Source organism: Anguilla rostrata, chromosome 2 (assembly GCF_018555375.3).
Source record: "Anguilla rostrata isolate EN2019 chromosome 2, ASM1855537v3, whole genome shotgun sequence".
NCBI classification, from domain to species: Eukaryota; Metazoa; Chordata; class Actinopteri; order Anguilliformes; family Anguillidae; genus Anguilla; species Anguilla rostrata.
The window spans coordinates 65,644,105-65,657,394 of NC_057934.1; the positions used below are offsets into that span (position 1 = coordinate 65,644,105).

At 49.6% G+C, this 13,290-nt stretch overlaps 1 protein-coding gene across 5 annotated transcripts in view; it reads left to right on the forward strand.

Annotated features, from left to right (window-relative positions):
- The window catches only part of palm3 (paralemmin 3), a 34,851-nt gene that overhangs the window by 16,431 nt on the left and 5,130 nt on the right, over nucleotides 1-13,290 (forward strand). For all 5 annotated transcript variants that reach the window (XM_064324077.1, XM_064324076.1, XM_064324075.1 and 2 more), the window contains exons 2-5: nucleotides 6,345-6,399; nucleotides 8,565-8,645; nucleotides 11,098-11,216; nucleotides 11,521-11,569. In XM_064324077.1, coding sequence (XP_064180147.1) covers nucleotides 6,352-6,399; nucleotides 8,565-8,645; nucleotides 11,098-11,216; nucleotides 11,521-11,569 — 297 coding nt within the window. In that variant the 5' untranslated portion in view covers nucleotides 6,345-6,351. The remainder of the gene's footprint in view (nucleotides 1-6,344; nucleotides 6,400-8,564; nucleotides 8,646-11,097; nucleotides 11,217-11,520; nucleotides 11,570-13,290) is intronic.

A 13,290-nucleotide genomic window follows, 5' to 3' on the forward strand; every position in this document is an offset into this window, starting at 1 on the left:
CTTCCCTTATCCGTGATTTTCCGGTGACACTGGGATTTGTAGGCTGTGATTCATTTGAAGTCCTCTGCGTGTCTCCAGCCGATCTAGTGGAACGCACGAACGGGACACAGTAATTGGCTAAAAGCTAAGCGGTGATGAAGTAGGTAGAGGGAGACAATATGTGTTTGGTGCCATCCAAGAAATATCCCATTAACTGAACGAATGGCTGGAGGCTGGAGAATTATGACTGTGGCCATTTACTGAATCTTCTGCTGCACTGAAACTTGTAGTATTCGGTACCTTGTATGGAGGCAGATGTCATTTGTTTTGCATGAATACGTTTTCCCAACATCAATCCATGTAACTGAAACAGAGTTTTTGACTCTTTTGAACCAAAACCCTTTTATGTGACTCTTACTCCCAATGAACAACCGTTGATTATTCTCTATAATATTTATATTCCCAATTTTAAAAGTTAGTTCTATGGGAAATATTGTGAATGAAATTATAATGGGAACAGGACAGTTTCTCTACATTTGTCGCTGCAATCTCGACTAACATTTTATAATATTCCACATTGGGCAGTGGGCATTTCTGAGTCAAAGTTTTCTGAAGTGCAAAGCCAGAAATCACCAGTTTGGCAAATCATATTGTGGTGCTAGCAAAACATCAACGTATTGCGCGTGGATGCATTATTGTGAAAAATTGCTAATAGCCATTAGCCCCTCTGTGGGAAGATTAAGGAATTGCTGCTCAATGGGTGGATTCACTGGGAGGCTGTAATCGTATCTTGCCGCTGGAGGACTGAAACACGAAGCTGTGAGAAGGCAGGGCCCTGTTCAGCTGCACAGCTCAGCTTCGCTAGCTCCAGACTGCAGACTTCCTTCCTGTGCGTGAGAGCGCGAGAGCGGTCGCGGCTCGCGCCCGGCGCAGAGCTCGGCGGCGGGAAGGCGAGGCGCGCGCCGCTGACAGCGGGGGGAACTCCCAGAGTGCACCGCTTCGGCGCGTCGAAACGAAACGCCGCGGTACCCGTCGCCTCTCCCCTTTCCGCTTCACTTCCGCCCGGGAATCTGTACCATGTGACCGAGTGCAGGTACGCACAATGGCGTCAACACAGCGGCTTGAAAAAAATGACATTGTCAAACAAACAAGGAAACGTATCAGTGAGCGTCCTTTATGAGTGGATATAAGAACGTAACATTATGCAGTGACATGAACAGGCCATGCATCCCATTTAGGGTGATCATAAGGAACATGAGAACAGGTCTTTCAGCCCATCTCTGCCTCTCATTTACCTACAAACTTGACCGCACCAGCATTGCATTAAGCTGTGGTTTCTGAATGCCTTTAGGCTTTCTAATTGCAGCAGGATTTGCATCGCTGGATTTAAATGTCAGGGGTGATGTCACTGGCGACGGCATTGCTGGCCTGTACCTCTGCCTGTTTGGGCACTGGGCAGTTACTGCCCTGGCGCTGGTGTGTGGGGTTGTGGTGGAGTGATGACTGCATCGCATACGCAGCACGTGCTCTGTCTGTCCTCTCATGCACGACTCCCCATTACACCTGTATCACCACCATAATGAGCGCGTCTGCTTATTAATCCCTGATTACGGATAAGTGATTCGTCGCCGGTTCGTTTAAAATGCCTGCGTAAGTTAGACGATGCAATTGTGCACTGACGTGTCAGTTGTGGTATTATGATTAAAACACCTAATGTTGAATTTAGAAATGCATTTGATTTTAAAAAGGATGATTTTTTTTTTTTTAAATCACCAAAGCCAGTGAGAGCTGGAGTTCTTTTAGAAAGCGAGTGTCTCATTGTCTCATGACCCGATGCTCACATAATCAGCCACTGACAGCCGGCAGTTGAAAGCCGGCTGTAATTAAGTTGCGGGCGGGGAGACGGACGGGGAATTAATTAGCAGACGACACGACGGACCACATTCCTGGCGAGGTGACGAGATGACAGACAGGGGTGAATTCCATTAAGGAAAGTACCGCGGGAAACATGGCTGAGCGCGTGTACAGCAGGCTGTAAATAATTCCGCGCGGCAGCCAATTTTATTGTGTGTGGAGTTGACAGACACATGTACTTTTTACCGATTACGTGAACCACTTTGCTCTCGGGCTGAAAACATGTTTTGACATGACGGTGTCGCTGTAACGGTATATATCTGTGTGTGTTGCGGATTCTTCCCCTGAAATATTCGGCAACTTCCTCTGTGCGTTTGGGCAGGAGCAGACAAGCCTGCGTGTCAGCGGGAAGCGATGCCATCGCTCCCCCCGCCGTCCGTCGAAGGCGTCCTGCGCGTCTCGCGGCTGGCGACAGGCGGAGTGGGCAGGTGCCAAACGAGCCCCGGAAACTCGAAAAAGAGAGATTACCCCACCTGATGAAACCCACACTCCCTGGGCCCACACACGGTGGGCCCAACCGTAGATTTACCCCGGGGGACGTCCAGTCGCGGTCGGCGCCGGCACGTTGAGGATTGGATCCCAGACCGCGGGCGGGGCGCATCGCTGCGTCTGGAGCCTGAGCGTGATGCCACCAGCGTGTTCCCACATCACGTCCCCAATCGCACCTTCCAAATACTGCTTTTTTTTCTCTTTATTTGTCATTTTCTTCTCATTTCCTTCGTGTCCTCTGGGATTGGCTTCCGACGATGTGACGCACCCCGAGGCCTTGCCCGTGGCGACGGATGGAAATTCTCTCCGTTTGAATGTACTTTTTATATGAAAAGATGTGCACTCCCACAGTCAAACTGCATAGAACATATTTCCATGTAAGACTCTTGGACGTCTTCCTTGGAAAAGGTTGGGAAAACAAATAACCAAATAATTTCATGCAAAGTCTAAATTTCCAAAACCCAGCCTGGATGGAAACCAGTACAATGTGCAGAAATGTACTCTATCATAGCTGCTTTAACCCCTTTATTTTACCTTTGTGAACCATCCCAGCACTTTTTGGTAATCTGTATTTGTCCTAATACTGTAGCTTATTCTTCTGCCTAGTTGGCTTTGCAGAGGTTAGGTCTGAATAGTGTTCACTGTGTGAACTAAACTGTGTTCCTTGGCTAGAAATATCTGTACAAAAAGTATTGTATCTTATTGAACCTGTGTTTAGTAGTTGTCTATGACCATGAAATGCACTTTGTACGTCGCTTTGGATAAAAGCGTCTGCCAAATAAATGTAATGTAATGGAACTGTGATGTTGAACGCCCGTCGGTATGGTAACCACAGTTCTGCTTGGGTTCGTGATGTTTTGGAGAACAACGGACAAACTGAGTTCCACAGCGGAGCTGTTTCAGGAGGTGCTCAGTGAGACTGTGATCACAAGGCCGAGGTGCTGTGTCCCGCACTCCTGATGTGCACCCCGTCTTTATCTGCGTCCCCGGGCTGTCTTCGGAGAGCTGCCTGATTGAGCCAATCATGTGGCACAGATTGGTCTGGTGGCCTGGAGAGGCCTTGACAAATCAAACGCTGACCTGGCCTGATCGTTTCCAACGGGCCCGTCTGATGATGCCTTTCCTTTTGATGTGGGTTTGGTGAGCCCTGCTGTTGTGACTGCTTCAGGCTCAGGGAGCGCCCCCCCCCCCCCCCTCCCCTCAGCCTCCCCCCCACACCACAAAAGAGCCCCTTTTATATTTATCTTTATCCTCACAGATTATTGTCTGAGAACGAGACTTCGTAGTTCTTAACGACTCTCGTCTGGCTGACTGAATGTGCGCTTCCGAGAGAGGGCTGAAGGAAGCCAGGGGGACTCTGGGTGATTGCGTGGATGACAGCGGGGGGTTTCAAACGACGCACGCGGCGTGCTATAAAGGGCCCGAGAGCCCCTGCGAGCCCCCGCGCTTCTGTCGCGGCGCATAACCGCGGCCGCCCGCGGTCTGCCGAGGATCGCCGCGGAGTAACTCTGCACCGAACGAAGCCCGCGGCAGCTGCGGCGCATCTCGAGTTCCTCCGGCTGGTCGTGGAGAGCTAGCCGGGCTTCTGCTGCACCGGATTCCACACGCGGCTTCCTGGGGGGGGGGGGAGGCATCCCTTCCCGCTGACACCGCCGGCGTGAGAATCTGCACCGAAGCCTGACCTGCTGTGGGCTTCTGAGGGGCCGCAAAAGGGGTGGAGAGACTCCCTCGCTCTCGCTGTTGAGACGAGGGGGGGGAGTATTTAAGGCTCGTTCCTCGTCTCCTACGTAGCGCGGGGATCAACCCCATCCCTCCCCCCCCCGCCCCCCCGCTGTACGATGCGTGGGTGTTTTCTCTTTGAAACCGAATAGCCCAGAAAAAAAGGGCTTTTTATACCTGCCGATGAAAGTATGTTTCGGCGCTATTGCTGTGGAAAATCCGAGTGTGAATATTCTCACTTGTGCAGTGGTGGGTAGGTCACCATAGCAACAGCTGGGCAGGGTAGCTGCAAGCCTGGAGGTGGAGCAGAGTAGGCAGGAAGCACAGTGTCAGATTCCGAGCTCTCTCCTGAGAGGATGAGACGCTTCCTGATGAAAAGATTAGTATTATAGTATTATTTCTTTTTTTATTTTTATCAGCAGCAGGCTTTTCTGTTGGGAGCACAATATGCAACATCAAAGGCTTCTTTTAATTTACTTTATAATTCTTTTTTTCCTGGTCATATTTCTGAAACTCATCTCTGCAACTGAAAGTCAGGAGCTGCTTGGAGACAGTGGTGTTGAGGGTGTTTGGAGACAGCGGCGTTAAGGGTGTTTGGAGACAGTGGTGTTGAGGGTGTTTAGAGAAAGTGATGTTCTGGGTGCTTGGAAACAGTGGTGTTCAGGATGTATGGAGACTGTGGTGTTCAGGGTGTTTGGAGATCCATGGTGTTCAGGGTGTTTGGTGACCATGGTGTTCAGGATGTATGGAGACTGTGGTGTTCAGGGTGTTTGGAGATTGATGGTGTTCAGGATGTTTGGAGACTGTGGTGTTCAGGATGTATGGAGACTGTGCTGTTCAGGATGTATGGAGACTGTGCTGTTCAGGGTGTTTGGAGATTGATGGTGTTCAGGATGTTTGGAGACTGTGGTGTTCAGGATGTATGGAGACTGTGGTGTTCAGGATGTATGGAGACTGTGGTGTTCAGGATGTTTGGAGCACCGCTCGGACTCCCACTCAGACTCTGCTGTGGAAGTGTGTGGGAGAACACTCTGGCGTGAAGCAGGTTTGGAGCCCTGGGCCTGCAGTGCTGTCGAAGACGCCTCTTGGGTGTGGAGTGACATCAAAGAGCTCTGTAGACCAAAGGCCTTGTTAGCTTAGAGGAATCACAGGAGACGGTCAGGTGTTCGCAGGGCTCAGAGAAGCCCATCGCCTAACGCTTGATCAAGTTCTTCCTCTTTCTGCGAGCCGCCAATTACAGGCCAACTGAAGAATTCTTCCTGTCGTGCCTTCAAAAGACGTTCCAATCCCAGCCTTGGGCCGTTTTCCCGAAGATTGCCTGTGTCAGTAAAATGAGAGTCGCTGCTGTCTCTCGTCTGGCTGAAGCTCAGTTTGCAACTCCCTGTGTCCTGTGAAACTGTGCAGCTTCTCTCTCTGCTGTTTGTGTGCCTTGGTCCACAGAGCCACTCAGACTGTGACACAAATTTCCAGTTTTTTTTTTTTGTTGTACACTCAAGACAACGTCATCCTTCTAGATGGGAAACTGCCCAGACAATCTTTTCAATTCCACGTTCCCAACGCAGTCATTGTGTGCACCCTCTTGTCATAATATCCATGGATTTATCCCTATCATATATGTTTCATATACTGTATATGCTTTGGAGGATAGCCATAGCTGTGTCTGCCGAATGCTATCATTTTAAAGTATGCCTCTGAGACGCTGCTGGGTGGCTCATCCTGCTAAGGCATCCTGTCCTAGTCTGGTATATGACCACTGTGAAACCACTGACTGTGGCTAACAGCCCCCTGCTGCGATGTGCAGTTGGCACTAGCCTTCCCCAGGGAAGGTATGTTTTCAGTCTGCTGGGATGACAGCATCGTGTCGCACATGGACCCCCCACTGGTGAATGGGCACTGCCTGCTGGGATGCGCATGAAGGGTCTTCCTCAGGCTCACGTCTGTGTGTCCCTGACTTCTGCGGCATCTGACATCACTTGTTTTGGAGGAGAGCGTATGCTTGATGAATACCTGATCAATATGATTGGGTGAAAGAAAAGAGAGAAAAAATCATTAAAAAGTGTCCTCTCAGTCTTTGGAGCAATACAGTTTTAGTGGGGGTGGGGGTGTGTTTGGGACAGTGGTGTTGTAGGGACAGTGGTGTGTTTGCGACATTGGTTTTGTAGGGACAATGGTATTGTAGGGACAGTGGTCTGGTTGGGACGGTGGTGTTCATACACACATAAACCCCGTGTTCTGTGCTGCAGGTGGAAGATGGCGGACGAGGCGGAGAAGTACCAGCAGAGACTGCAGGCCATCGCGGTGAGTGAGTGACCTATTGGGTCTGCACAGAGACACACACACGCACACACACACACACACAAGCACTAAGGCATCCGGAGGAGGGAGAGATGATTAAATGAGGGTGTGGAAAACCAGTTGATTACTGGGCTAAGGTGGGGGGGGGGGGATTGAGCTGGGATTGGGGATAAGACATGAGAGTTGGTGGGGGGCAGTGGGGAAGGCCTGGGGGGGTTGAATAGGTGGGGTACCTTTATAGACTGGGGATAGAGAGGGTGTAGAGAAGGCAGATAGTAAGTGTGCATTAGGGGTGGCGTTAGTGTAGACTGGGGTGAAATGTTACTTGTGTACTGTTATAAGTGGATGTATGTTGGGTAGAGTGGATGTAGAGTGGGGGAAATTCAGTGTGAAGGAAGTGGGTACTTGTTACAGTAGTACAGAGTGGGTGTAGAGTAGGGGAATGGTTAGTTTTGGTGGGGAAGAATGGGTGGACATGTTGCATTTTCATGTAGCATTTGTTGTCGTTGTTAACTTCCATGATAACTTTGTTTTTCTTCTGTTTAATTTTGTATTTATATGTATAAGATAATTTTTCTTTCTTTTATGCCCTTGAGTGCTGATTAACATTTATGTGAAATTAATTAATGTACTCTAGTCTATTAATATCACTGTGCTTCTTTTTATTCCTTCTGGTATGCACTTTCTTGAAGAAGAAAAAAGCCAGCCAAAGTACAAAAAATGCATTTACATGTAGAGGTATTAAGCATAATGTAGGTGATTAATGCTAACATTTATGGGTAGAAATCATGGACCCATGACCCAATGTCATTGTCTTGAGCTGTGCCTTTCGGTGCTCAGTAAAGCACAGGATTAACTTGCTTACATCAACATTACGTGCATTGAACTGGGAAATCATAGGATCCGCAGCGTATCTGAAGGAGAGTGTGAACGAACAGACCCCCCTGTTCCAGCAGGAAGTCGAGTCAGACCCATAGGGACTCGCCTGGAACCACGTCCCCGTGTATCAGAGAGCTAGCAGCTAACCGTGACAGTCAAGTGCTTCCCATTTCAACAGTGTCATTCGAGACCGCACTGTGTCACAGCGCACGCGCACACACCCACGCACACACAGACACACACACACATACACACACGCACTTACACACACTCACACACACAGAGAGACACATACACACACACAATTACACACACACACACACCCACACACAGAGACACACATGCGCACACACAAACCCACACAGACACACACACACGTACACACACACACACGTACGCACACGCACACACACAGACACACACACACGCACACACACACACACACACGCTGCCAGGCATGTGAACCTGAGCCCTGGTTCCCTGGCTTTCTCCAGCCTCTGAATAATTGAGCGGTTCTACAGAGCGCAGTGCGGAGGGCGGGCGGGCGGGGCGGGGCCGAGGCAGGGCCCTTCTGAGTGCTGTAAAACAGCCGGGCCCCAAAGCACCCCGCACCTGCTGCCCTGCTCCCCTCTCTGCGCTGCTCCCCTCTCTGCCCTGCTCCCCTCTCTGGGCTGCTCCCCTCTCTGCGCTGGGGGGGGCGGTGGCGCCGCAGTAAATATCGCACGCAGTTGCGCCGGTGCGCTAGGCCCCTGCTAGGTGCGCTAGGCCCCTGCGTGCACTCGCTAAATAACCTTAAATGACTGCGGCACAGCCGTCCTCGCTCCAGCTCGGGTTTCACAATCGTAGCATTTTCACCCGGCTGAGCTCAAAATCTGATAAGACGGGGAAGTCGCAGTGAGTCAGCCTGCAGCTCGGGCAGTGTATTTATGTTATATTTTTATAGCACACTGAGGTGTGAGGGTGAGGGTGCTGGGAGTGGTGTGTTGGGCAGTGTGCAGGCTCTGTCACACCGTAGCGTTCAGGCCCCCTGATCCTCACAGGGCTAAGGCAGATGCTGGGGGGCACTGTAGTGGCTTAAAGGTGAATACTGAATGCATTAGACTCGTATTGTACTACGTTAAAAGCGCGTGTGTGTGTGCGTGTGTGTGTGCGCGCACGCGCAGACGTGTGTCAGCCCTGTGCTGTAGAGTGCACCGCAGAGCTGTGGGGGGGGGGGGAGGGGGGTGATAAGCGGGGGGAAGAAGGCCGGGTCAGCGCTGGCTGTTTGACGTGCGTTTCCTGTCTCTCAGGAGAAGCGCCGCCTGCAGGAGGAGGAGGACCGGGCCAAGCGGGAAATGGAGGACGAGAAGCTCAGAGCTCAGCAGCTCAAGGTGTGAACTTTTCCCCCCCGACTCTCCAGCCGGCATGTTCAAACTAGCTCTGCACAGCAAACCAGGCAGCGACCTTAGAGAGCGACTACGAAAGCGTGTGGGTCTCACACACACACACACACACACAAACATACACACACACACACACACACACACACACACACACACACACACACACACGCACACAAGCGCACACACACACACACACACACACGCACACGCGCACACACACACACGCACACACAGACACACACACACACACACACACACGCAGAGACACACACACACACACACGCGCATACACACACACACACACACACACACAAACAAACAGACACACACACACACACACATAAACACACATAAACACAGACACACACTCACACATAAATACAGACACACACGCGGAGACACACATACACACACACACACACACACACAAACATACAGACACACACCCACACACACACACACACACACACACACACACATAAACACAGACACACACACACGGAGACACACACCCACACACACACACACACAGACACAGACAGTAAATACACAGTAGTTGTGTTGAAGTAGTTGTAATAGTCAGTTTTGTTAGAGAAGACTGTTAATCCCATTCCGTTGCGCACACATGCAGACTGCTCTCTGATTGGTGTTCCTCCTTCCTACTGTACTTCAGTGTGAGCTGCTCTAGGCAAATAACCTGTGACGTTTTGTGGTGCGTTGGTGTGGTTCCGTCCGTCAGCCGTGGCATCACGAACGTGATCCATCACCATAATAGAAGAAATCTCGTCACGCTTCACCTCTTTCACATATCCTCCCTGCACACCACTGCATCACACTCCGGTGGCATCACTGCCTCTGCTCCCGCTATCACAGCCCAGTGCAGGGCCTCATTATGATCTGGGAAAGAAACGGTGCGAAGCTCGTCAGCGGGGAGCTGGGAGGGGGGCGGGGCGGGGCGGGGCCGGGCGGGGCGGGGCGGTGGCGGTTTCCTCCTGCGGCACCGAGTGCTTCCTGCGTGGAAGCGGTTAAATCGCTGCTAATCCCCTTTAGCTCCCCTGCTCAGTCTTCTGACCCCTTCCCCCCCTGTTCACTCCAGAGGAGAGCAGGGTCGTCCCAACACTGCGGTCTGCACACACTCAGACCCGCTAAAGGTTCCCGCAGACGAGGGCCAGGATGGGCAGAGTGGATGCTGGGAAAGCTGTCGTAACCTCCGGAGTCTGTCCGCGGGGCTCTGGTCTGGCGGTTTTACTCGGTGGTTACAGGTCACAACATGGTGTCTCTCAGTCAGCTCAGGTCTCTTTCTGTCCCAGAGCGCTTTCTCAACAGGACTTACTGCACATGCCCGCCTGCACCGCTTTAGCAATCTGTCGCCACAGAAAGGCCTTGCTTCCACCGTACATGCACAAAAGCACTTTGTGTGTTACAGAGACGTACTGTATTTACTGGTATGTGAATATGTGTGCGTGTGTGTACAAGGTTGTCCCTCTTTTTTTAATGTGTACTGTATATATTTTTTACAAATTTCAAATGCTGCCGTTATAAGCCGTTTTTAAACATTCTTTCCCGCTGACGTTTGCCCCCCCCCCGTGGTTTGAGTTTGAAAAAAGGGCGCAGGTCACCTGTGTGCACTGCTGCGTGTCGCTGGGAGGATGCACGGCTCGCAGAAGCCCGGGACCTCCCATCTCCAGGAAGGAAGTGCTGGGAGCAGATTTCCTTGTTTGGCAGTGACACAATGCTCTTGGCTTTGTACCTTCATTCTGGCAATCGGAGAGGTTACGCCTTGGGCCGCGGAGTTATTTGTTTTGGAAATACTGTTTAAAGGGACGGGCTGCCTGTTTTCTTGCGGAGAGATGGGTTTAAAGGGATGGGAGTGGGAAGGGGGGGGGGGGGGGCAGTGCATGCTGGGAGGACAGCCCTGCTAGGCTACACTGCCAGCGCACCCTGAGACCTGCGTCGCTGTTTACTGAGGGAGATTTGGGAGGCCTGTGGTGAAGTGGCCAGGAGGAACCAATCAGGTCGTGCCGTCAGGCTGACATCACGCTGATAACCGGTCTCCTCAGCTTAAGGCCTGTGCCTCATACACAGCGCAAGCTGGGCCCATTTACTGGGGCCTGTACAGAATTAAACACACAGAACATTCAAATGATATATTATTATCAGGACAAGACATCACCACCTATGACCAAAAATACAGCTTTGTTACAGCATGAGACATACCAATGTAATACACTGCTGTGAAATGCATTTATCACAATATTTATGAAAAAAGTCTATTTTTGCGATTTATTGCAGATTATTGCGTTTCTAATGTTAAATATTCATGCTTGTGAGTGTGTGTGCGGTAAATATGCTGGTGTGTGTTGAGTCGCTTTGTAGTGGCAGTGAAGGCGTGTGTGTGTGTGTGTGTGTGTGTGTGATCATTTCTCTCTCTCTTCCACAGAGGAAGTCCCTGAGGGACCAGTGGCTAATGGACGCGAACCCCACCAGCCCTGACAGCCCAGGGCCCAACTCTCCTGCCTTAAGCTCTCCCACTGAGGAGGCAGAGGCGCAAACAGACAAGTAAGATCCCAGCGCTTCCCTTTCACCTCCCCATCGCCTCTCATTCACTCCCTCTCTCCACCCCTCGTCCTATACTCAAATCCCCCTCTACATCCCCCCACAACTGGAGCTGAATAAGACCGGCTTTAAGGCTATCTCTTACGCTGACCCCCTGCCTGACCTGTAGCCTTCTCGCCACAAGTCTACCTAAGATTTAAAGGTGCAGGCCGGAGAGACAGCGTTCACCGTTGCACCTCTATGAGTCACAGTGTGTGTGTTTGCTCTGAAGAGTTATGCGCTGTCCGTGTGTCTCTGTGTGTATCAGGCCGCAGGAGAGTCCGCAGAAGGCTGAAGAGAAAGAGGATCAGCAGGATGTAAGAGCTCAGGACGGCACACACTTCCTTTATCGAAGCAGTCACCTCTGTTACCTGGATAGATTATGTCTTGTGTGAGGAACCCCCATAAGGAGATTTTTGATTAGCACCTGCAGAAAAATCAGGGACTGAAGTTTCATTTAGTGAGAATTTGTGTAAACACCGAAACCCTGTAGCCACTGGACTCTCATCCCTCAACCACCACTCTTCCTCACCACACTCTGTAGCACAGCAGTGCCTTTTAAGAACCCCTTTTTAATTAATTAAGGTCCACTCCACATCCAAAATCAGCACTCTCAATGTTGTTTCTTACCCATGGACAACTGATAGTTTCACTCATGTTTTTATGTTGTTCTGCACTACAGACAAGAACTTATAAGCACTGTGTTCAGTTCCAAGGAAGACTGTTTTACATAAAGAAATGCTTATAGATTTTAATGTGAACCCAGCTCAACCATACTTCCCAGAGTGCTTTGCAAAAATGCTTGAAGCACAATGCACATTTGCAAATACTTTTAGGCGATACTATACCAGAAACCTGCTGCCTTTCCTATTTTCTATACAAATTCCTTTAAATATTAACTGGATCTACAGGCATAATTATTTCCCCTCAAATTGTCCTGGATATACCTGGTTCAAACTGACAAACCGAATAGACACCTATAACATGGGGCAATGATTTGAAAATCTTCTGTATGTTATGTCAACTCTTCCAAAGAATAATTCAAATTTTCAGTTTGATGCTTCAGTAACTTATGTATTTCTTTTCAATTTGAAAAGGAAATCCTTTTCTTGTTAAGAAAGACAAGCCCTCCACAATATGTGCTGATAACATTATGCGTTTCCCATTTCTATATTGTAATTCTTCCATAATAATTAACTCTAAGCATACTATTATTATCTGTTTCTGTACATCTGTAGATGCTGTGCACGTATACATTTAAGATCATCATAATGAGGTTCCATGGGGGCCGGCAGACATGTTTGAGACCCCAGTCCCCCCCTAAATCACTTAAACAACACATTCTTAAAGATCCCCATGGGAGAAGCAACCCTGGGGTGTAAAGAGAAGCATCTAAAATCTTTGCATAATATACAGATGGTTTCCACAGATGCTGCACTGCTCACTTAATTCATTTGCCCCACTTGCTTTGCTCTAAAAAAAAACTAGATTTGTTTATAGCTTCAACACACCAACTGCTATGGCATGTAGCCATACTAACAGGGAGGGGGGAAGCCAAGTCTGCCTTTTAAATAAGAGTACTTAAAATATTTCCTGTTTAATGTGTGTTTCTGTCCTGAAGTACTCCATAATGATTCAAACGAGAGAGCTTACTTATTTCATGTTTCAGTGTGGGATTCTTTTAATTAGACTGTTCCTGCAGTGTCTGTACTGTGTACTTTCAAATCAATCGCTTGGTCAAAATGTTTTCTGTGTGCTTTCCACGCAAATTCCTGCCTACCCCCAAGGCATCATAAACTATCACTGGGTTCTGAATATCGTACAGCACACCGTGACTCACTGAGGCCCTCTTGTGTTTAAAAATGGTAGCTTTATTTATTCTGTAGCAGTCCCATTTTACAGCCGTTCTGGTTGTTTCGCATTTTAATTCTGAAATAAAGGACTTTTTAATGAACTGTAGCGGAAATTCACCGCATTTCCAGACCCGAGGCTTAGCGGATCAACTGCGTAGTATCTGATTGCAGAAGAGAAATGTCAG